This window comes from Vidua chalybeata, chromosome 1, assembly GCF_026979565.1.
Source record: "Vidua chalybeata isolate OUT-0048 chromosome 1, bVidCha1 merged haplotype, whole genome shotgun sequence".
In the NCBI taxonomy this organism is placed as follows: domain Eukaryota; kingdom Metazoa; phylum Chordata; class Aves; order Passeriformes; family Viduidae; genus Vidua; species Vidua chalybeata.
This window is the reverse complement of record NC_071530.1, coordinates 15,357,071-15,381,744: the sequence shown is the minus strand read 5'-3', so window position 1 is coordinate 15,381,744 and position 24,674 is coordinate 15,357,071. Positions and strand designations below refer to the sequence as shown.

Genomic DNA, 24,674 nt, shown 5'->3' with positions numbered 1-24,674 from the left:
GCAGTTGTGGCTGCTGAATTCAGAGCTCTGGCACATCCACAGAGTGTCTGAGTATCCCAAACACAGCCACCTCATCTGCTGGACAGCACAGACACAGCAGGCAGGCTCTGATTGCCAAGCCCAGTCAAGATGACAGCACCTAGAGTCAACCTTCTGCAGAAGTCCAGGTTTTTAAAGAAGTTCAGGGAAGGGGCATACAAAGGGGGGAACCTAAGTCCTTAGGCAGCTGTGAATCACTGTCTTGGATTTAGGCACCTAAGTGCTTTTTTGGACTTCATCCCAAACACTTCATTGAGTGAGTGTTGCATTAACAACAGCCCAGGCAGAGGATAAGCAGCAACAGAAATGCTCCAAGCTGCTATTTCAATGCGTCCTACAATGCAAACAAATGGTGGCTGCAGAAACAGCTGTTCTGGGTTATGGTGTCGTTGCCCCAAGCTGTTTCCTTCACTTGTACAAGGAAACACCCCTCAGCAGAACTTCCTTCACTGCAAAACCTTCAGCCCAGTGCAGTCCAGAAATCTATCCAGGCTGGAACCTCTGACTTGGTGATGAAATGGGCGTGCAGGTCCCACTATCCATATAGCTGACTCTGTTAGAGGGGAAGGTGGATCCTGGCAGGTAGAGAACAGCATCTTAAAGCAGTATTGTTAGTTCTGTAGGGATTTGTTTGCCTCTATTTTCAAATATGCAGTGGCCACTTGTAAGGACCCAACAACTTTTGCAACTCGCTCTTCAGCTTCCCGTCTGAAATATGTAAGTAACATGGCTACTACATGGTTAGTGGTGCTGCTCGTGACCACTAAGTTCATGCTCAATAAAAGGACAACAGAGGCTGATGGGAATAAAAAAGATAGGGCTGTGTGTAACCATTTTTCACTTTAGGCAAGCATACTCTGACTTTGGAGGGTACACATTCAGGTGAACGCTGCCTGCAGGGCACAACAAAAGATGGAGCTGAAGTAAGAAGATTCAGTTCTATTTTAACTTTCCCCTTGGAGTGGATGCAGCTTGACTTCTCTGATGTAGGCTGCCTGGCTGCAAGTTGCACATGCAGGGAGGGGAGGGTTTAATCTCCTTTCAAACAGCCCTTCATTCAGAAGCTGGCTGGCTGCTTTTCTCCCAGAGCACTCCAAAACAGCTTGAACAAAGGATCTCCTTCCAGGTTCAGAGCCTTGTCAGGTGAAGGCAGAACTTATGAGGTCTCACATCTAGACAGGTGAAGTGGGACCCCACAGCAGGGACTTGCCTGAGGGGGCAACTGGGTTTGGGCACAGTGGCAATGCAATGAAATTGTGTGGTGTAAATGTCCCACAGCACCCTGGTCTTTAATCAGCCTGTCTCCTCTAAGGGATGCCTGCATGATGCTGCTGTATCACAGCGCTGCAGTGTGCCCAAATGGCAGGGGTGAAGCTTGATCCAGGGAAGGAAAGGATGTGATAAATAAGGCTTCAGATGTGTCTGCTTCTCATCTGAAGTAGAGAAAATATGGTGAGGTAGAGGTGTATTTTCCACAGATGAGTCTGGAAGTCCTTTAGTGAATTGGGGGCTGCATAAATTGTGTATAAGGTGACCTTAGAACAAACCCACCTAGAAAAATGCACATGGATGCCTTTTGTGATTAATCTAAATGAAGTTTTGCTAAAATATTCTTTATTATTTTGGTGCTTAGTTCCATTTTCTCTCTGGGGAAGGGAGGGAGGAAGGAAGGGAGGAAGGAAGGGAGGAAGGAAGGGAGGAAGGAAGGGAGGGAGGGAAGGAAGGGAGGAAGGGAGGAAGGAGGAAGGGAGGAAGGGAGGAAGGAAGGGAGGAAGGGAGGAAGGAAGGGAGGGAGGAAGGGAGGAAGGGAGGAAGGAAGGGAGGAAGGGAGGAAGGAAGGGAGGAAGGAAGGGAGGGAGGAAGGGAGGGAGGGAGAAAGGAAGGGAGGGAGGAAGGAAGGGAGGAAGGGAGGAAGGGAGGAAGGAAGGGAGGAAGGGAGGAAGGGAGGAAGGGAGGAAGGGAGGAAGGGAGGGAGGAAGGGAGGGAGGAAGGAAGGGAGGAAGGGAGGGAGGAAGGGAGGGAGGAAGGAAGGGAGGGAGGGAGGAAGGGAGGGAGGAAGGAAGGGAGGGAGGGAGGGAGGGAGGAAGGAAGGAAGGAAGGAAGGAAGGAAGGAAGGAAGGAAGGAAGGAAGGAAGGGAAGGAAGGGAAGGAAGGGAAGGAAGGGAAGGAAGGGAAGGAAGGGAAGGAAGGGAAGGGAGGGAATAGAAAAAATCAGCTTAATCAGGAAAGTCTTCTGGTAAGAGAGTTTGAATTTCTCTGCCTTCCAAGAAAGATTTCTTTGTAATATCAGTATCAACTTCAACATCATAACTACTAGATTTCAATGACTTTCAAATCCAAATGAAGCCTGGTGCAAGCAGACACTCTGGTGCTGGTGCTGCAATCCTTTGCACAGTTGCTGTAACTTAAAAGGTTGTCAAGCAAAACTGTGTTTCCATACTGCTGTTCAGATAAGTTCTTGGTACCAGTACTTTTCCAAAAAAGTATCTCCTCTCCTATCTTTTCAGAAAGTAATTCCAGTGGAGAGTAGATAAGAAATGGGGATGACATCAGTATCTGCAGAAGTGCACGTAAAAGAATAAGAGTGCAAATAAGAGTTAAATTCGAGACTAAAATATGTATGCACAGGGCAAGTTTATTACTGTGGGGCTGAAACATATCCCCACTCACTGCACTAAACCTGTCTACAAGCAGGTAGAAAGGAAGGAAAGCAGCTTGGAAAGCTGACTCTGTACAGCAGGGATGCTCTGCACAGCTGTATTTCCCTTTTTCTGGTTTTCTGCATGAATCAGAGGTGGGTCTGTACCACCCCCACAGATAACAGGACACTCCCTGTGTGATTTCATAGCGTAGTCAGGCATTTAGAAAAGATTTTTCTATGAAGAATGGATTTGAGTCATAATCCTTTGACCCTGCGGCCCCTCCGAGACGGCCGTGACATGTCCCCGCTCCCTGATAGCGATTCCCGCGCCGCCTCTCCGCTGCCGTGGCGGTGAGCTGCTCTGGGAGGGTGCACATCCCTGGCCTCCCTCCAGAGCCCTGGGATCTGTGCAATCTCCAGTGTCAAGATGTGTTTGGATACGGGAAGGCGCGACACTGTTCTGTATCAGATAGATAACAGGAGCATCCCCTCGCCCCAGGAGGCAGATGCCTGGTGCTGCCTGTTGAGCGGCCAAGGCCCGTCCGTCTGTGGGCTTTCTGCCTGCTCTTTAACCCTGCATGACAGCCACGTCTTCAAGGGGCCGTTTCTTGGAATTTAAACATAGCTCTCCTGGTTCAAAAATTACAAGCCATTCTCCTACTTTTTTCTTTAACCGAGGAAGACTGTAATTTCAGCTTTTTGGGTGAGGCTCTCTGTGGGAATGCACTGACATGAAGGGGTCTTGCAAACCCTTGTTGAACTTTTTGAGTGCTCCCATTACAAACAAGCGTTTCTTCACTCTCCGCCCTTGCTACTGTGCTCAAATTCTCTTATTTAAAAAGCCCAAACAACCTACTGCAGGTAGTTTTCTCCCCTTGATCTCATAAAACCAGCTCACGTAGATCCACTGTAGAGACCCAGTATTTCAGAAAGGGAAGTGCTGCCTTTTGAAACTTAAGATTTGAAAACTTGTATTACCACAGCTAAAAGCTGAAATTGGTCAAATAGCTATTAATTCAGTCCTTCTGGACCTAATAGAAACTATGACACAAAGCATTTATAAAAAGAGAGTTTTTATTGTGTATTAAATCACAGTTTCAAGGATGTTCTCCTCTCCCTGGGGGAATCTGCACTCCCCAGGGAAGGGTTCGCTGCAGAGGCTCCACCATGACTGGTACCCGAAGTATGGCAAGCGCTGGGGGAAGGAAGTCACTCACAGGTGACTTGCCCCAGCCTCCTGGGGGCAAGCAGGAGGACTATCATGGAGATGGCAGGCCCACAGCCCATGGCCACTGATCCAGCTGCCCCTCCTGCTGCGTGCCCTTGCCAGCTGCACACAGGTGCCTCAGCACCTTGGAGCCTCTCTGTATGGCAGTGACTGGGCTTGGGAGAAGGGAGTAACCTGCTCCAGGGCAGCTGTCCTTTATCTTCTCAATAATTACAGTCTGACCAAAGTTTTGAAGACTAAAACCTTTCCAGACTCTGTTTCTTGATATTTACTGCTGTAGCTATAGGTTCTTCTGCCATCAGTATATATTTTCTTTTGTTTCTAATTAACCCCAGGGCTTCAGTTGCCTCTTAAAAGCAGTGATTTCACAGCCTAGACATATCAGGGTAAATAAATAAGAATGATTTTATCTGTACTGTATTTGCCATCTTCCAGCTTATTGTTTATACATATATGTTCAGGAAAGGGAGGAGACATTCCCAAAAGACCTCTCTGATTTCTACAGTACTTCACATACCTTTATCACTCTGGCCCTTGAGCTTCTCCTCCCCCAGGTTCTCCACTGTTTCAGAGTCTGTTCTCCCAAATAAAGACCTGGTCAGCACCCATTATGTATTTGCAAGTTAAATTATCTGTATTAGTAAGAACATGATTGCAGCTGTTTTGAAGATGAAGTTGATTCTTTTCTTTTTCCCTCAAGTAAATTGAAATTTATTTAATGAAAAAGGCAAAGAATTTTTAGCTAAAGCGGGTAACCTCAGTTTATTTTCAGTCTTCACTGTAACTCCAACAGGTCAGTATCTGAACTTGACATAGTAAATCTGGAGTCACAGCAGGATGGTGCTGAGCTGTAGCCAGATGTTTGGTGGGAGGACAGGGTGGAACCCACTGCTTGACTGGACTTACACTGGACATCAGGCATGACCCAGTGGCTGCTGGGCACTCACAACTAAATGTGAGGTGGGCATTTCCACAGACATCATCAACACGTTGTGGCAACTCATAAGATCTGACCAAAGGCTGCTCTTCCTTCAGCTTATCTGAAGTCTGTTTTCCTCATGCTCTAGTCCTCACAATGATGTTAATGAGATCCACAGTTCCTACTAATTTCTTCTTATTACAGAAATCAAGCTAAAACCTGTACTTGGAAAAAGACCTTTTCCCAGCTGCACATGTCTCACTTCCCAGTGTCTGTGGGTCTTCCCTCCTTATCAAGTGAAGCAAACATCTCTTGCAGGAATGCCAATGTGGCAGTCACAGCTGAGCCTCCATGCGTAGTTTCATGGAGATGGATGGAGCTGCCATAACATCTTCAATTGTACCACTCTGTACCCTGGTACATAATGCATATATTATTAAATCTGCAGTATATTATTAAGCAAATGCAGGAATTAGTCTTCTCTGAAGTAGAAAGCATTCAAATTTTAAGCTAAGAACAGTAGGATAGATCCAATACCAACATGCCTTGCTACTGCATAACTTCTTTCCTTTTATCTTCCTTTACATTTGGGGGATGACTCTTCCTCCCCTCATCACCTTGCTGAGAGGCCAGCTGGAGCTTCTAATCCTTCTCAAGAGCTTTTCAGCTGAATGACTGTACAAATATTTCAGTCAAGAAACACCCCTGAAAAACAAGGCTTAACTGTTCTGTTCCTCAGCTGGGTGACAGGGGTAATTACTGTGATAACTTCCCATTTCTCTTGGGTGTTATGATGAGAAACTCATTAGTTATTTTTTGAGTACCCTGAGCCAAGTCCTTGAATGAAAGAGCTGTAAGGATTGCTTTAACAATATTTAGCACTTCAAAAGTTTTGGAAGCACTACCTAATTTTCCCAAATGTAAACCAGCTAAATTCTGCAGGGTAATTTGTGTGCCACACCCCTCAGCCTTTTCGTCAGTCTTCGCAATGTTCAGGAACTCACACGATACGGGTGTACGCTTCCTCCGTGTTAACTAGTCTTTTATTTTTAGCTTTTCCCCCCCATCTTTTCCCTCCCTCCAGCACACTTTCATGTGTCATACTTTAGGACTACAAGGTATATCTGACAGACCTGATAGCTTAGTCCTTACACTTAAAGGAAAATACTCTCCATCAGTGCACTATTTCTGCTCCCCAGCAGCCTGTGGCCCAACACCTTGCACAGACAGCAATTGCTGTGAACTAAATAATCTTTGCAGAATGGTCACCACCTGACATCATGAACTTTACCCCTCTATTCAATAAACACCCATCCAGAGAATTGGCAAATGAAAACCTTCCTTTTCCACAGCAATGCTTAGTGTTTCCCTCAATGTAGCAATAAAATATCTGAAGTTTCTCTGTTCCAAGCTAAAAAGAGGTGCCAATTGTATAAACAAGTGATGACTGTCAGGATGGACAATGTGAATTTTTTCTTGCAAAAAGGTAATAGCTATTTTGTTTTTGACTAGCAGCTATTCTAAGTTTAATATCTTATGACTGTAACATGCCATATAGGATGGACAAGAGGAATAAATAACCAGGGGTTTAATAGCACATCTGTGGCTAGTTAGTTATGGTAAACTTCAGGTATGTGGTGATTTCAGCATATGTTCCTAAATATTTTCCCAGCAACTGGATCTAACACAAAACCTGTTACAGTCTTTTGGGGAATAATTAATGCACCTAATCACTTCAAACCCCACCAAATTACGAAAAGTATGCTTGATTTCACTGTAAAAAGCACTGATGAATGATCAGCTCCAGAACTGAGGCTCCAAGCCCATGACAAGTTCTGTAGGAATGGCAGGAAAGTTCTGATCCTGAGCAGTTACACTGCTGATGGGACATAAAACATAAACAGAGGAGTCCCAATCAGGGAGGTTTTAAGGCCAGGGAGAATTATAAAGGCATAAAGCAGCAATAACTTGCATTGAGCAGAGCACAATTTCCCATTCACTTGGCACAGTGATGACAAGCTGCAGTGCTGTTGCTGAAGAGTTGGCTGGTGTGCAGTATGTCTCTGTGTTTTTCCTTTTCCTTCCCCTGTAAATTAATTCATCTGTATTTCACCCATCTGGCCTGTCTTACTCATGTTTGTGTGTTTCTGTTTTCCACAATTTCTGTCCATAATGGCCACTTGCAGGCCAGACTTGCAGGCGCTGCTCATCATCTCCTGAGGAGCCAAGTCCTGGTGTTCCCTGCTTGCCCAGGCACGCAGACCTGCTCTACTGTGTCCCACAGGATCCTGATCTGAGCCTGCCTGCTGTGACACAGGGATGCTCTACTGCTTGCTGGGTTCATGCAGCCCCACTGTGCTCCTGTCCAGATACCCAACTTCACACACACAGCCATAATCAGCTTTTGATCCATGGTTCCTTTGCCCTCCTCCTTCTTGTTTGCAGAGGGACAATAATGGTTCTCTCCTGTGTTGCCCCATTGAGTCACCCTGCCCCATCACACTGATTTCTACCCATCTCAGGAGTCCTACATGGCAGGACAGTGAGTGGCTTTAGGGCTCTTTTTTTCTTCTGTAAACTCCATTTGTATGCTTCTCTCTCAGCCACATTTAGTTCTTTTAGCCTTTTAAGGATGAAGCTCTAAACTCAAGAATGTCTGACTATGGTCTGCTTCTCTGGAAAGAGGCAGTAGAGGGAGATCTCCTCAGGCAGCTGCAGGACTGTGAGCTTTGCAGAGGAGCAATGCTCCATCAGTTGTGCACACTGACCATCAAAAGGCAGAATTGCTTTCCTGCCTCCTCTGCTTTCCTTCATCTTTGCCCTTCTGGCAGTCACAGTCTGCACTGCAGTAGCAACCTGAGACCACAACCCCGCTGATCCCAACACTGGGCAAAGGCAAAACAAGAAGCAACATCTGCCCAAAGAACTTGCTCTCTAACAGGCAGAGGGCAAGATGCTGCAGAAGCAAAGGGAGTTCCTATCGGCTGCACTGATGCTGAGAAGCTCAGCCCTCAGACATCCCAAATCATAGACTGACATGTTACAGCAACTCTCTGGGCAATCCCCTTTGGACGTTAATTGGGGCTGCCAGTCATCATTTGTGAATCCAGCCCAAGGCATCCCTCCTATTGTCTCAAAAATCATGTTTTCTTTCTGGTGTCTGACTGTGGAGCTATGCTCAACTCACATTTTCAGTTTTTTCTCTGTAACAGAAGACCTAGGAGCATGGGCACTGTTTTCTTTTTTTAGGATCTTTTCCTCTGTTTTTTTCTATCTTCAAGGTCCTTTGACTTCACTTGGGGGAATCTTCAGTGACTGCAGGACTCCAGACAAATCTGCAGAAGTGCCTCCTTCCAAGGACTGCACCTCCATTTGCAGCCCACAAAGTGTTCTCAAAAGAGATGTAGCAAAAATTAGCCCCAGGTGCAGAGAGGCAGCTCTGAGATGTGCTGTCCTTTGTACTTTTATCATGATCTCTACAGGCTGTGGCATCATGAAGACAAAAAGATATCCCTTCACTCTGACATTGTTCAGTAAATGGTCCCATTTCAAATGGTCCAGCCTGTTCCTCCCCTCCCCACCTCTTCCCATCCCCTAAATCCAGGGCCAAAGCAGCTTTCCCAATGGAGAGTTGTGACTCCAGGAACAAGGACCTGCTCCGTGTGGCACACCATGACTACCCAACCAGAGCAAAAGCTTTTGTCTTGGGAAGAAGGGATTTAAACAGGACTGTCTTCTACAACCAAGGAGAACAAACAGAGCTGCAGCCATGCAGACAAGAAGATAATTCTGGAAATTTTTTTTAACGACACAGAGGAGACAAGTATTTAAAAAACCCAGAACTCCCAATTTGCCTGTCAGAGTCAAGATATTTAAATAATAAACTGTAAGTTGTGGCAGCATGGCTTCCTTGATGGAAACCCTTGCTATCGTCACACCCACATGAAGCTGCTCTGTGACAAAACTTAAACCTTCTACTGACTGACTACTGTGTCAGCTACAAGACTTCACCACAGAAAAATACAGGAATTTCCCAACCAGCAAAGCCACAAAGAACTTCGCAGGTACCCTGCAGGGACAGGGTGCAAGGGGTCTTGCTCAAGGTCCCCCTGCTGCCGGTGGCATTGTCTCTGGTGGCTGCATCATGTGTCTGTCAGCAGCTGCAGGCTCACACCTTCACTGCCGGAAGACAAAAGGAGATGTCCATAGAAAAGCAGGTCAATGACAATTAGTCCCAGAGCCCTGGGAAACCGGGGCACCAGGAAACCTGTATTCAGCTCTGGGCTCTCCTGCAGACTTCTGCCGTGACCTTGTGCTCATCATGTAACTTTACTGCCCTTGTTTTCTTACTATTAACTAGAGCACATATTGAATAGGACTCAATTTATGAACATGTGTAAAAGCGCTTTGATAGCCTGGGGTAAAAGTCAATTAAGATAGGGCAAGCAGTTGATGGGCCCAACCAATTACTAAAGTAAATGATCCACAAACATACTTTTTTCTTGAGAGTGTCATAAAACCAGAAGATATTTCAAAATTATTCACCTGTTTCTAGAGGCTGAATAGATCATGGGGAAGGGAAAGGCGGGGAAGCAGGCAACCAACAATGCTTCAAAAACGTATGAAAACCATGTTGAAGACAAGCCCTTTGGGTGCATGGCCAGGTGCCAGCAGGAACAGCAAGTTTTGGAAAGGTCTGCTCGTGTCCCTCTCCATCCCTGACAGACCCGTCTTCCCTCCTGCAGATTTTCCCTGTGCTAAGAAAGTTGACGTCGCTCATCTCAGCTGAGCCATGAGTTGTGCTCATCTGTGGGGAGAGAGGGAGGGCAGGAGCTGCCCGCTCAACTTTCCGGAGCAAACCCGCTGCCTCCCGCAGCGCCCGGTGCGCCGCTGCCCCGCGGAGCCGCCCGCGGCCGGGCCGGGCGGGGCGGCGCGGGGCGGGGCGGGCCGCGGGGGACGGGCGGGGCGCCGGGGCCGTCCCTCCCTCCGTCCCTCCCTCCCTCCGTCCGTCCGTCCGTCCCTCCCGCCCCGCCCCGCCCGCCGCGGGCTCGGCGCCTCCCGCAGCCGCGGCCGCTGAGCGCGGCGGCCCCAGCCGCCACCCGCGGGTCCTGCGCGGCCGCCCGGAGCGGTGAGTCCCGGCGGGTCGGGGAGGGGGCAGGGGGCGGCTGGAGGAGGCGCGGGAGGGAAGGACGGCGGCGCTCGGAGGTGTCCCGCAGCGTGTGCCGCGGTTCGCGGCAGTGGGGGGCACATCCCTCGGGTTCCCATCCTTTGCACCTGCTCGTTCTTCTCTCCCCCCGTGACCGCCGTCTCTGGCGGGGCTCTCTGCCGGCATCCCCCCGGGAGCTCGCCCCGAGCCGAGGTACCAGGGAAGTTGGTCGGTGCCGCTCGCTGGAGCCGCTCCCCTTCATTCACCACCGGTCGCTGTGGTCCCCTGCGCCCGGGACAGGAGCTTCGGCTGCGGCTCGGTGCCGGTTCTCACCGACCCGAGAGGATGTGGCACCGGGGTCTGAAACACCAAGTGCCGTCCCTCTTGGTGTTTATCTGTACTCTGATATTTGCACAGTAGTTAAATGGCTCTTTGGGTTATTTTACTTTCTGGTGGTTGTTTAAAACCATGTCCTGTTGCAAAGGAGACAAAACCCCAGCTGTTCTGTCAGAAGGAGATCTGTGCTGTTATGTCATTTCATAATTGCCTCAGAATTGCAAATCATGGCCTTAGTCTGCCACTGGATCTATGCCAAAGGACTCTTACATCTATTAAGGATGGGTGGTTGTTTGGGTTCTTTTCCTTTTTTTTTCTTTTTTTTCCTTTTTTTTCTCTTGTTTTTTCCCCTTTTTTTTTTCTTTTTTTTTTTTTTTTCTTTTTTTTTTTTTCTTTTTCTTTTTTTTCGGTCAAGAGTTGAGAATAATGGCTTTTTATTGGCATGGGGTCTACACATTAAGTTACTCCAGCCCATGTCTTTAAGTGAACACACGATGTAACTGTTCTAAGTAGTCAGTCTGATTCACAGAGTCAAGACATTAAATCTTGGCTAGTGACAATGAGAATTGTGTCCTGCTGAAAAGTATTCAACTGCACTTCTTTGCGTGAGCTGAAGCAGTTTCTCATTGTTACTTCAGAAGTTCCGATTCTGCCCAGAATGGCTGTTGCTTTTTGTGGGTAACAGACAGATGGAAAATAGCAACCTTCCGGCTTCAAACTAAACAATCAGATTAATGACAGAGAAGGGCTCTACAGATCAGAGATGTAGTCACTTGCAGAGCCTTAATTTGTGCCAGCACTTGGTTTGTGATCACAGAGGCTAGATCTGCTCTACTCGACTATGCTCTGCAGTTCTACCACTCACCATGGTATCACTTGGAGGAAAAAGTGTAGTCCTGCCAGCTATTCCCTTTTCCAAAGACGCTTTGGGCAGCAGGAGCAGGAGGAAGTTGAGGCAGACTGCTGCCGTGGGGTAGAGAAGCTGGGCATGTCTGTGTCCCTCCGGGCAGGATCATTTCTAAGCTCTGCCATCAGGGCACATTAGAATACCAACTAAAACACCAATTTTGTCTGTCATTTCAAGGGCTGGGTTCTTCTGCATCCTTCCTTCCTATGGTGATGTTAAGTATTTCTCCATGCTGCAATATGTATTTGCCAGCCCTTGGAAAAAAGACAGATCTTTCAGGGTCTGCCAGGCTGTGTGTATCAACTGGCATATTACAGTACTATATTGTTCTTTAGATGCATAACTTCACTGGCCTCTTATGACCTAAAAAGCACACAGAAAATAAACAAGGGCATATTGTTCAGTGGGAAGGATGCAGAAAGTTCTTCTACGTTAGCTGCTAGTTAGGGAAACATGACTTTTAAGTGTTTCTCCTGATTGTCAGAAGAATGACATGGCACATGTGAGCTTGTTTTTTGCCAAGCAAGCTCTACTTGGAAGGTGAGGCATTTCTGAACTTCTTGGTCACCTTGGAACTAGTTACGAGTGCATAGCAAAGCCCTGCCCAAATCTTCTCCTCTAATTAATTTGGCCAGAGGCCATCCTAATTAACCTTGAGGGAGTTCAGGGGTGGGAGAGCTTGGTATGAAACAATTGTTCTCTTGTAATTTGCCGTTCACAATGTGTTGACCAAGCTACGAGCTACATCTCTGAAATCCTCTGGGTCTCTTGCTGAAGCCATTACACCAGTTTATTTGTTTTTTAACAGATGTTGTTTTCTAATCCTTTAGTGGAAGGGTTATCTTGCTTTCTGCAATCTTGTTATTGTGCTTTGTTACAAGGGCAAGTGGGCTTGTGTTTGCTGGGGAAACTTACTCACCAGTTCCAGCTGTGAAGGAAGGGGTTGGTCAGCCTTTCAGCAGTCCTGATGCAATTGTTAAGGTCTCGATGTGAACTGATGGCATCTTTTCACATCTACCTAGTAATAACCCTCAGTTCTTCTGGTACTGGCAGTGCCTGCAGGGAATGAAAAGCTGCAGGAGCCTCTTTGCCCAAGAGTATTACAGTTAGGATATTAATGGAATTTGTCAGCCATAACTTGGACCGTCTCAAATGGTGAGGCAAGGGAAAAAATCTGAGATAGTTGACAAAAGGAAAAAAAAGTTAAAGGCTGGGTTCTGCTTTTTGAAAATGCTCATAGCACCCTGCAAGTCACTAAGAGCGTGATGAAGGGAGGATAAATGAACTGCTGTTTCTGAAATTTCATGATGGTCCATCTTTCCCCTTGTGATGATGATTGCTCACCTTGTTGGTCCAGGGGGCTTATCTGTGCTCAGGAAGTGGGTCACCCTTCGCTGGCCTGGTGTGTGGTGGACAGTCCTGCCCAGCACACGCAGTTCCTCAGCAGCACAGCATTGATCGTGTGTAGCCTTCTCAAGCATCTGTCTAGTTTTTTTCTATGCTAGTGCATAAAAATGCTACTTTGGCATTTATTTTCTGGTAGAGCGAGGGGTCAGGGGGAAATCCTGCTGAGACTACCAGTCGACACATGGATCCAAGAAAGAAAGATCAAAGGCGTCTGTAATACAGGAAGAAGCAGAGGGTCAGTCCGGAAGAGAGGGCATTTGATTATACGTACAAGGGTAATATAAAGGGGATAACACGCAGGAGAGGATGGTAGTGTCTGAAAATGAGTAAACAAACAGATGTGTAAGACTATGCTGAGAATTTATTTACTCCAGAAGACACAATCCTTACCTCTTTGAAAGAAGAGAAGACCACACCAACCTTGGAATACTTCTGCTCCCAGCCACATTTGTGAGCAGGAGAAAGTGTTTGTTTATGGATCCCTCCTCTGTGAGTCCTGGCCTGATGGGCTGGCCTGTCCTGCTGTGATTAGTAGGATGCTAATGTGTGTAATCCTTTTGATCACAGAGCCCAGACTCTATAAGTCATGTCGCTGTCACCTCAGAGAAGTTCAGCGATGTGATAGATCCCTTATTAAAAACTTTTGCTTTGACAGATTTAATACAGTTATTATTGAGATCCTTTTTTCCTTTGTTTTCTTTTGTCTTGGACAGATGGAGAGCTTTTCTATTAAAAAAATACAAAAAATAATAGTTATTCATGAAGTCCTAATGTGGGAGTAGCTTATTAGGACTTTGCCCATAGGTATTTTAGGTGGGATGATTAGCCCATAATATCTTGATTTTAAGATGTGAGCAACAAATGTGATTCCCTGTGCTTTGTTCTACCAGAATGAACTGCTCCATACAAAACTGTAAACAGCATGGAAACATTCATCTGAGTCCTAGAAAACATCCTCTTCCACAATTCCTTTTTGGGAGGCAAAGAGTTGACTAATTACACTTTGTGTAATAAATGTACTATTTTGCTCTCCTGTTGTGACAGACAAAAGCTGTCACTTGAGGAAATACACCATACGCTGCCAATTGGTGTAAGGACTGGTTATATCTGGAGCACAAAGTATCAGTGAGTGCTTTTTAACAATTGCTCCTTCTCTGAAAAAATCTGGGCCAATTTCAGTGGACTAATGTGCTGGTCTGTCATCAGTGAAAGCCGGCTGTTGACATTTTGGAAACCAGCTAATACAAACAGTGGTAATTGTGCATGCTTGGACATATCCTTTCTCCCTGTTATGCGTTTACATCTATTTGGATGCTTAAGAGCCTCAGCCCATCAGTGCTCAGTCAGGCCTGGATTGGTCCATGGCAAATTTAAGAATCAAACTTATTTCAGATACCAACTCCCATCCATGCATAGCTGGACATGTCTTTCAGCATTGTGTGAACCCAATACTCAAACACTCACGTTACTTTAAAAATAATCTCTCTCTCTACCATTCTTTCTTGGCAAATGTGAGAAAGCAGAGTCTGAAACCTCCTAAAAAAAGGCAGCACCTGAAGAGCAGCCATCACTCATTGAGATGTGCCCCAGGAGATGCTGTGCACTCTCTCTCATGCCATGGTGGGTTTGCAGATGCATCTGCACCGGTGAGATACAAGACAGGAATAACTACCTTCTGAGAGTTAAATAAACTCTTTAAGACTTGTTCCTCTCATCCTTCCCACTTCCTAATTTTATTGGAGACGCATTATATCATTAATTTGTTCTCTGGCACAGTTCCTCCAGGATTTCAGTGAGGTCTTTTTGCTCAAAGAATGCAAAGAGGATGTGAGCTGTAATTTTCACTGTCTGTGAATCTCTGTGTTAGAGAAAAAATGTGAACTCTCCTGCCCGCAGGTAATGAGAGTTGAACACAAAAATTCACATATTTCTTTTTAATTTCTTTGAGGTGAATGGGAGGGACTGGCCTGGGAAGACATGCAGAACCAACATAAAGTTGGCTTATCTTCCAGCAACAACTTTGGCACGTCTTCCTCCTGTGTAGTCTGCAGAGATGATTATGCATGTAGCACTAGCGGCTCTGAAGCCTTCAGTACAGCGCGGGCTGTAACGGGAGCTTTCTGAAGCTTTGCCTGGTGCATGTCCATGATGTGATCATGGACACCCCATTCTGGTGCCTCCGCTCATCTGCTGCCTCTTCTCTGCTCAGGAGCCTTCAGCCTGTGGTGTGTGTTTTGTGTCTCAGCCTCCCTGTCCCTCCCCATCCCTGGAGGAGAAGCAAAGTTTCTTTTTCTACCCCTGTGCCAGACCTCCTCCCCCTTAGCAACCCTCTCACTCTTCCCTGCAATGCAGAGACGTCAGGAAAGGAGGGTGGAAGGAGAGTTGTAGCAGGGGGACTGGGGATAGAGGGGAAAGTCACATTGTATTTGAGGTGAGTTGGCTACACTGAGAGATTTGTAGGAAAGAGTTTTGATTTTCTCATAAATGTGTGGGGCATGCCAACAAAACAAGACATCTTTTGTGGGGAAGGTAGAGGAAGAATATTAAAAAGTTTAGTTTCCATCCCCAAATCTGAGGCAGGAGACAAGCATCGTGCTTCATCTGCATCACTTCTGATAGATGTTAATTCAGTCTATTCTTGAAAACCTGTATTGATTCACAGCCTGCCAGCATAAACAGTCGATAACTATCATTATGGCTAGACAGTTCCTTTTAATATCTAATCTAAATCACCCTTGCTGCCTCCTAAGTCAGTCCCTTTGGTTATCCACATCTGCAGGGAGTAGGACAAGATTATTGCAGCCTTTTAGCAGCCTGACATATTTAAAACTTGTTATAGTCTCTCATTCTCTCACCCACGTTCCTCCACACTTTTCTCCCAACTAAACAAGCCCAGTTCTTGTACCCTCTTCTCTAGGGGTCACACTTTTTTATCATTCCTGTGAGCATCTTGCTTGAGGTAGGACACTTTTTTATCATTCCTGTGAGCATCTTGCTTGAGGTAGGACACAAACTGGATATAGGGCTGAGAGGAGTAAAGAGCCTGATGTGTGATGTTCCTCTTGATACATCTCCACGCTTATTCACCTGTGTCTACCAAGCCCTGCACTGTTCTTATCATGAAACCACAGAATTGTTAAACTTGGAAAAGGTCTCTAAGATCATTGAGTCAAATCATGTCATCCCTATTTGTGACTATAGCCCCAGAGACTCTTTTGCTGTACTGCTCCTTTTTGTTTTGCATGACATCCCTCTTCTTTGACATGTTTTTTTACACCTGCCTGTATTGAATCTCAATCATTCATTTAAGACTGGGTCTTTGATTTATTAAGATTTTATTCTAATTTTAATCCCTGAAAATGCTCACAGCGTTCCCTAGAGATTTGTAATTGTAATCTTCCTCCTAATTTACAAGTCATTAATGGAAATACTGAGTAGAACAAGACCCCAGGCACAGCCCTTATGTGTCTTTTCAGGTTGATATTGAACTTGCTACTGTTCCTTGAGTACATATTTGAAGCATTTGTATGCCTGCCCACAGTAAATTATACCTCAGTTGTATTCACCTGGTTTGCATATAAGACTATCACATGCATTCATCAAGGCTTTCCTCATTCCAACGTGTGACTTCTGCTGATTTTTCCTCCCTAGTCACTATGCTCCCAGCTCTGTCAAAGAAGAAAATTAAATACATTAGGCTTAATTTGTTCTTGACAAGTCTGTATTTTCTGTTTTCTCATGACTTTATCATGTGGGAGTGGATGCAGCTGCAGTGCAAGGCGGCAAGCAGGGAGATGGAAATTCTTCTTGGATCGCACACTAGCTCCCTCCTGCTCCACGATAAATCAACACTTGTTACAAGTATTTACAAGGGAATTGAATAATAATTTGTCTGATTTAATATCAAAGCAAGGCTGTTTGGTCTATGATACCCCAGATCTGTCTCCTTCCCCTTTTGTTTGAAGTTAGATAATATGTTTGCCCTTCACTCATCCTTTGAGAATTTCTAGAAGGTATTTACTCATGGCTAGGAGGCAGCCCTGACTAGTTCCCTACTCCTTCCTTACTCCTAGCCTATGCTTAATTAAGCCCCACAAGTTGGATACATCCAAGTTGCATTAATGTTCTCCAATCTTTTTCCTGTGTTCTAGACTATCTTTGCATTAAATAGCTAACATTTGATCATAGTGAATATTATTGTTGAAGGCTCTTCAAACACATTAATTTTATCTTTCCCGATGGAGTGTGTGTCTACAAGTCAGTGGATGTGGTGCTGGTTGTTTCCATAGCAGAAGGCAGGGGCATGGCATTCTGGGGTGGCTGCATGCACAGCACCACTACAGCCTGCTGGTTATAGTCCCATCTGACTTTACTGTCCTGCAAAAGATGAAATTAGCAAGGTAAAAACCTTATTTAATGTGCTTTTGATAGGCTGTTTTATATGTACTCATGCAAAGCCAGAGTGAGAAAACAGGAGCAATTAAAATGTCCAAAGCCTTAGATATTCTCCTGGGATATAGCTCAGGGTTATATTTAGACAGAGCAAGTAACACCATTTAGTATTGAAACAACCATAAGAACCTGTTTTCCATTGCTCTAGTCTGTCAGGCTTTTATCACTTGATCTGAGACTTTCAGGTTGTGTCTCTCTCTCAGGCTAGGTTTATTTTAATATTGTCAGCTAAACCAATTCAACCATTTCCAAGAAAAATTAGAGGGGAGCAGAGAAGGAATGTTGTTTTGCCCACATTAGAAAGGGGAAAGAAAATAAATCTTTCAGCTTTTTGATTAAAAGCTGTGGTTCCATCATGTTCAAGAACAGATCTATGGTGACAAGGCTTGGAGACATCTGTGCATGTTCTTGGCAGATTCATCTCTGTTTTGAGTTACTCCATTTTCTGAAGACTTTTTTCCCCATCCATCAGCACACCCCAGCCTCTGGTGCTGAGCAGCCCACTGGTGACCCAGCCCTGTGCTCATGCCCTTGCTGCTCCAAGGCATGTGCCAGCAGAGCATGCCTGTGTAGCCCCGGCCCAGGGCTGTGCTGCTGGAGTGGGGTCATCCCTGTAATGACAGCTCCTGCTTCTTCCAGGTACAGGTGAGATGGGGTCTCAAACATGGGAACAGAGAGCAGGCACAGAGGTTCTTCTGCTGGAAGTGTAGACAGGACAATAGGTGTTCATCAGGAGGGGAAGGAAGAAGTTGGGGTGATGGATGCAAGCTGAGCACTGGCCAGCAGAAGCTATGAGGAGTGCAGGAGGAAGGATGGACTGACTGCCACAGTGGTGGGCTGTGTGGGAAGAGTGGCTCAGCTGGTGGGACCAGGAGACAGGAGGGCAGAGAAGGGATCCTGGAGGAGAGGGGGAGGACAGCAAGAAGGATTGCTGAGTGTGGGAAGGGGGAAATGAAGGCACTGGGGTACATGGTGGTGAGGAGTTAACAGGGGTGGGGGGATATGGGGCTTCCTGGACAAAAGTGTTGGTGTTGGATTAGATGGACAGAGGGATGGAGGAAAGCACAGTACACAACTTACTGCAACCAGTTTTTTTGGCTCATGCCATGTCTTCATTGTGTGGACAGCTATTTGCCATACTTAGGTTCATGTGCAGAGGCACTAGGTTCTTGCAGCAGTTGCTTTGAATGTACCTAATTCACTTTTAAAGCTGAGTCCTTCAAAAAATCAGATTGTAAGCACTTCATACTGGGTGTCTAGAGTGAAAAGGGTTGTTTCACTTTAGTCTGTCTGCATAAATATTCTGTCTGGCACATGTCTGATATGAAATGAGAATAATGTCACTCAGACGTGAGTGAAGATAAGCTAGTTTAATGTGTGACCCATCTAGATAATACTCTTTGTAATTCAGATGCCTGTTAGTAACTGTATCTTCAGAGCAGTGTTTGAATAGCTGCTGTAGAGACAGCCCAGGAAGAACTACCATCACCTAGCCTGCACACCAATTGAGGCCAGAGTCCTGCAGAATTCAGTAGCCTCAAGTCATGTAATTAGAGACTGCAGCAAATTGTGTGTCCATGCAGGGTGCCTTGATTTTGGCAATTCTTGATGTTGTGTGCTTCATTTTGCAGTATGAATCATGTTCCTTTGATGTTTTATTTTCTTGAAAGTTGTACAAAATCATTTATATTGTTATAAATAGTTATACAGCAGTGGGAGGGCAAATCATGCTCAAGAAGGACTTCAGGGGTTGTATTCAGCCAGTTAAAAGGTTACCACCTTCCCCTACATTTCAAGTAGTGAAGGGCAGGAGAGATGTTACAGAGGGCAGCCAGGACCAAATCCTCTGTCACTGCTGGTCTCCCACCCAATATGTGGCTGCTGTGCCAGGACACACTCTGGAACTTGGGCTAAAGGAAGGAGCCTGCCAAGGGGCTGCTCAGAGCACCATGAAGGGAGCATTCAGTGTCATGCAAGTCATTTCAGAGCACAGAGGTAAGACCTGCTTCTGCCATTGCTGCAAGTATTGGCATTCATCATCACTGATACTGGTCATCTTATGGTGGTGGTACCCCCCCAAAATAACAAGGCTTGGGAACCCCTGCCACTGAAAACAGCTACAGACAAAGGCAGATCATAGATAGCAAACAACGTGTTTCCCCCACTGAGAATGAGTTCCAGAAGCAGCTCAGAGGAAACTGGCACCAAATTTCTTCAGGGTGTTTTTCAGGAGTGCTTTGGGCTTTTCTTAGGCCGGGTGAGATCCATGCTCATGGAATGAGCACCCCAAGGTGAGGTGCTCTGATGACGTTTCCATCTGGTGATCCCATTGTGTTCCACTTGCCCAGGCTGTGGGTCTCCATTGTGTCTGCCTACATGGGGGCTGATGCTGATTTCCGCCGTTCACACTTGTTTCTTTGCATCTGAGAGTGCTGTTGAGAAGTTTCCAGAGAAAAGCTTGGCCCCTGTTTCCAATGTAATGCAGAGCTGTACGGGCTGCCGGGGACAAGTCGGAAACACTGGCAAGATAGCAAGCATCCTCAGGAAGCAAACCCTATCAGAAAGCACTGATGTCATTGGCAAACAAAACAAATGAGGGCTGGAAAAACAAACTGTTTTGCAGCGTTGTTGATCTTCCCTCAAATTAGAAGCTCTACACAGCCTTTACTCTGCGGTCCAGACTGACAGATTATTTACATGGAGTGCTGCAGCAATGGTTTTATTACTCCTGCCAATCCAATTCCTTTGATTTTATTTTTTAGGTTTATTTATCTAAGAGAGGGTGGGGTGAGTGTCCCGGAACTCTAGCCAGATTCAGAAAGCTGGCCAGCATCCTTGCATATGATGGGTGCTGACATGGTTGATGTCCTGCAAGCTTTGATCAGCCAGGACTTCTGGCTTCCCTGCCCCTGATCAGGTCCAGTGTAGGAGATGCTACTTCTCCATGACTTCTGCACAGCTCTTTGAGGCTGTGTCCTGACAATGTCCCAACTAGTGGCCACCTGCCACCACTGCTACTGGCTCCTTGGAGCTTGTACCATGAGCACGGAGCAGGATTCTCCCCCTTGGTTGTTCCCATTGCAGTGTTGCAATGGGCATAGTGATAGCATCCTTCTCCCAGATGGGCCTCCCCACCACACATAACACCATGGGGCATGGGGTTTCCCCTTCCACACATGGTGAGTTTGCAGAGCAGGAAGAGATGGTCATACCAGTTCCTCATGGCACACCTCCACTTGTTGCTCCTCACCACTGCTGCCAAAAGAAGGATCAGAGGAAACCCCATGGGCTGGAGGTTTCTCACCCACGCACCTTTGCCTCTCTGATGGCTGCAGTGAGCGGCAGAGAGGGGGTTAAACTCTTCTCCAAACCAGCCCTCTAACAGCAGGAAAAGCACATTTCTTCCTTGCACCTGTGAGCGCTGATGGGCTTTCTGCTGTTTATGGTAGTCACATTGGATCTTCTGTTAGAAGCTGAACAGCTCTAGCAGCCAGCTGTTCCCTCTGCTCTGCTCATACCTGGCTCCTTGCACAGTCTGGGCAGGGGGTAGATGGAAAATCAGCTTTTTAGGTCAGCATTCAAAAATAACCCACAAAGCCTTCTCTTCCTTCCATGAGGGAAGGGTCCCACTCCTCCCTGCTTTCTGCCTGCTTGTACTTACTGCTGGCTCATCTATTCAGAGCTCTTATTGGGAATTTGGAGTTCTGTTCTAGCAGGGGCTAATATCTTCAGCACAGAGCTTTATTTTTCTGTTTTTAAAGGGTGTGTAGTTTACATGTGTGAAAAGGGAGGAGATTCATTAAGCTCTAGGGACAAACAGGTTTAGGTGTTTAGGAGGCTCTCAGGGTGGAAAGCCACTTTTGCAGTGTTCCAGGTTAAATTGTGGCTCTGCATAACACCTGTGCCTGCTTTTCTACACTGTGAGCTCTCCTTGGGCGAGTGCCATGGCCACTGTGGGCAGCGCAGCAGCAGTGGGAGGGTGCCTGGGTGCCTGGAGCTGTACACCAGGCTGGCCCAGAACAGCTGGTCAGACTGGCTTCACAGCTGGCACAGCATCCAGGAGTCAAGGTGGGACAGAAAATGGATGGGGCATGGGATAGACAAAAAGTGGCCATAATACATAGAGTGCTGCAGCACAGCAACTGGTTTATATAGCACGCCAACTCACCCACTTCTGTGTATATGTATCCTGAGAGATTTAGTACTAATAAACATGGAACAGCCATCTCAGTAGTTGCTCCATTTCAAGGAAATCCTTGTGAACAGTAATGAACAGACTTCTCCCTTTCTTCATGCCCAAGAAGAGTATTAGAGACCAGTGTATCAAATGCACTTTTGTGTCATGATCTTTGCAGAGACAGTCTCCTTTTAAGCAGCTGCCAGTGCAGGGCTCATGATCCTCAGGTGGACCTGCTACTACTAAGGACACACAGTACTCACTAGATGTGTTAAATGAACTCTTCATGGAGGGAAAATAATCTTGTGGTTATATTTTACATAAATCTATTTCTGTGGATTTTATCTTTTTATCCACCTTTTAAAAATTTCTTTCTTTTGTTAACACAGTTCAAACAGGGAGGAGCGTATCAGAATGGGTCCATTGTTTTGTACAACCTTCAGAACAGAACATTACCTTCCACACATCTTTATAACTCTGGAAGAATGGGTATTCTATAATTGCCATTATAAGCTGTGAGAGTGGTATAGACAATAGAGACGGTTTTCAGGCAACTAATTCAGTTTGCTGGATCTTTGCTCTAGTCAGTTCAGAATTAAGGGCTGTCACTGGGGAAGAAAAATTTTGACCATCCTGTGTCTTGCAGATCCTTGAGATGCAATACACATGGGCATCACGTGTTGTTTACAGTCATGTTACAGAACGGAAGTGTGCTGTAAAAGCAGCATACTTGAAATCTTAGGTTTTGTCTTATTCTAGCTGAGGATTGCAGCAGGCCAATACAGGGAGAAAAGAAAGTAATCTGTAAAAAAGACTGTTTAGCTGGTGTATTGTATGTTATTACCTGGTTTTCTCTTGTGGTTGCATCATTCGTTTTTGTTCTTATGCATATTTTGTCCTTGTTCATGTGAACATTTTTTTAAATTGGAATATGCAGAGCTGTAGGGAGAGGCTTATTGCTCTGTAATCCACCCCCTCCTCCTGCAGCAACTTAAAACATAATACAGAGCACACCTCTCCATAACTGGAGAAAAAGAGTTGTCTAAGGAAATGCCTGTTCAAGCTGTAGGCTTACTTCCAGTGCAGAGGTTTTATTTTGAGGTCGCATTAGTGAAACCTGAAAGCTGCAATCACCAGTGAATTCTTGAGTGAAAGGGACTGAGTCAGCAGCAGCAGCACAGCATCTGCTGCTTGGCTGAGTGCAGAGAGGTGTATTGTCTAGGGAAGGACAGAACATGATTCATCAGCATCTGCATGCACTTTGCTTCATCTATTTTATTAAGAGGGTGAAAAACTGAGTAGAGGAGATGAGACTTCTAGCTTCAGGAGCCTACCAGCTGATCAAAGGTATCTTTTCTTGTCTAAAGTGGCCTTCTGATTGTTTTTGGTTATGTTTTGTAGTGATGGGTCCAGTTGGAAAGAGCTTTCTGATGGCACAGCTGTGAGTGAAACCAGCACAACATGTTCAGTGTCGAAGACCTTCTGATTTCTCATGGATACAAATTGTCAAAAAATCCCCCTGTTTCATACGAGAACAGATATGATGGATACCGACATGAAGCCACAGGGAACAGATCTGCTCAGAGAACAGCACTGAATGGGATTGAAGCAGAATCCAGAGCTGGGGCCTACAGCAAGAAACCTCTGGTGAAAACCAGCTCAAGCAGCACTGAAAGCAGCCATGGGAGCCAAGGGAGGCAAACAGGTCCTGGTTACCACCATGACCTTCAGGGTTTGTCCACTTTTCATACTTCAGAAGGGGGGTAAGTTTCAGCATCATGCCATGGCTTTGCTTTCTCTTTCTTTTGGTCTTGACAGATAACTAATCATGACTCTAACCCTTAACACCATCTTCCTGTTATCCTTTCCTGCTCCCATCCTAGTAACCATTTCCACTGGATGTCCACATCAAGTGACACATCCATTCACCTTCTGCTAGAGAAAGGCCTTTGGGAATACTGGGATAATGGGAAATGGCTGAGTGTGGGAAAATATGTTTTACTAATGTGGTCTGTGTGAGGAGGGCCTTTCTGATGGACTTAGGAAAGCTTAGTTCTAGCACAGGGGAAAAAAAAATGGGGAAAAGGTCTTCCTTTTCAATTCAGTTTTAAAATTGCAGCCAGCTTCTTCTGCCACTTACACACCCAGATTTTACTATGCATTCAGCCACATGCAGCTCTTGGTGGGTTTTCCTACATTCATTGAAGACTTGCTTGTTCTCCTAAGGCTGCTCTTGTGGAGTAAACATGAGAAGGTGCCTGTGCACTTATTTTTTGAAACAGCTCCAAGCCAGTGGAAGCTCTTGTTGTCACTCCAGAAAAGGTGCTTGTACAACCGTGGCTTGCTCCACACCGAGTACGTGCGCAGCGGGGCTGGGCAGGAAGAGCTGTGTGTACACCCCGATGCTCGGCCATTGTTCTGCAGCTATTTGAGTGCTGCAGATGAACAGAGGAAAGGGGCTCGAGCAGGACTGGAAGCCAGCCCAAGTATGACGATGGTTTACAAGGAAAAGCCCCTTCCTCCTGCCCAGTGGGCTCGAAACTGAAAGCATGGCAAAATGTTGTCACCTTGGGAGCTTGTCCTCTTACAGAGACCTTCAGTAACATGTGGCAAAGCCATGTGTCCCCTTACTCCTGGGCTCGTCTGCTTTTTCCCTTCATATCTTTTCCCCTTTCAAGTCTGTTTGCCTGGAGCAGGAATGGCTGCTGGTTGCCAGTTAGGATAATGGGCAGAAAGAGATGTGAGCCCTCTAAAGCAGTCATAGGACAGCAAGTCCTGGTGAAGGTCTCCAGGTGGAACCATCCATTCTAGAGAAGGAAGGACAGAACACAGATGTAAGGGTAATTGGGAGGATCCTTTCTGGTGTGTTTTGGATGAAGTAAACTGGACAACAAAAAAAGTGAGGAAAGATACTGAAAAAGAATGAAAGGGAAAAAGATTTTGAAGCAGGGGAAGAGTGTGCAGTGGTGCTGAAGCTGATGCTCAGTTTAGTGTGGAGAAATACTGTTGTGAAGAAGATCTGGCTGTGCAAGGCTGGAAGCTACCACAGCACTGCTGCTCCTGCACCCTGTTAGTCAGAGCCTGTGTGGATGCACAGGGGTTTGGGTGGGCTGCTGCCTCCCTGCCTCCCATTCCTCTGGGTGCATCTGCAGGGGCTCACACATCTGCCCCACATCTTGGATATGGCAGAGATACCTGTAATTGCTGGCCTTGGCTAAATACAAATAATGCTTTCTAACAGTTTAAATATCTCTTTCTAAATGCGAGGGGTGGGACCTGCCAGTCTACAGCATAGTTAAATATTAATCCTGGTTTTATAAGTGGCTTTTCCACATAAAATAGGGAACACAGCCCTGGAAATGGCTTTGTCACAGTTTCATAAAAATAGAAATATTTTCTTGCTATTACTGTTACAGCAAACT

The 24,674-nt window shown here is 46.0% G+C and overlaps 1 protein-coding gene across 2 annotated transcripts in view; it reads left to right on the top strand.

The window, feature by feature from the left end:
• Nucleotides 1–9,906: 9,906 nt before the first annotated feature.
• JCAD (junctional cadherin 5 associated) overlaps nucleotides 9,907–24,674 on the top strand; it is a 28,980-nt gene continuing 14,212 nt past the window's right edge. For both annotated transcript variants that reach the window (XM_053952565.1, XM_053952556.1), the window contains exons 1-2: nucleotides 9,907–9,955; nucleotides 22,654–23,015. In XM_053952565.1, the coding sequence (XP_053808540.1) occupies nucleotides 22,714–23,015 (302 nt within the window). In that variant the 5' untranslated portion in view covers nucleotides 9,907–9,955; nucleotides 22,654–22,713. The remainder of the gene's footprint in view (nucleotides 9,956–22,653; nucleotides 23,016–24,674) is intronic.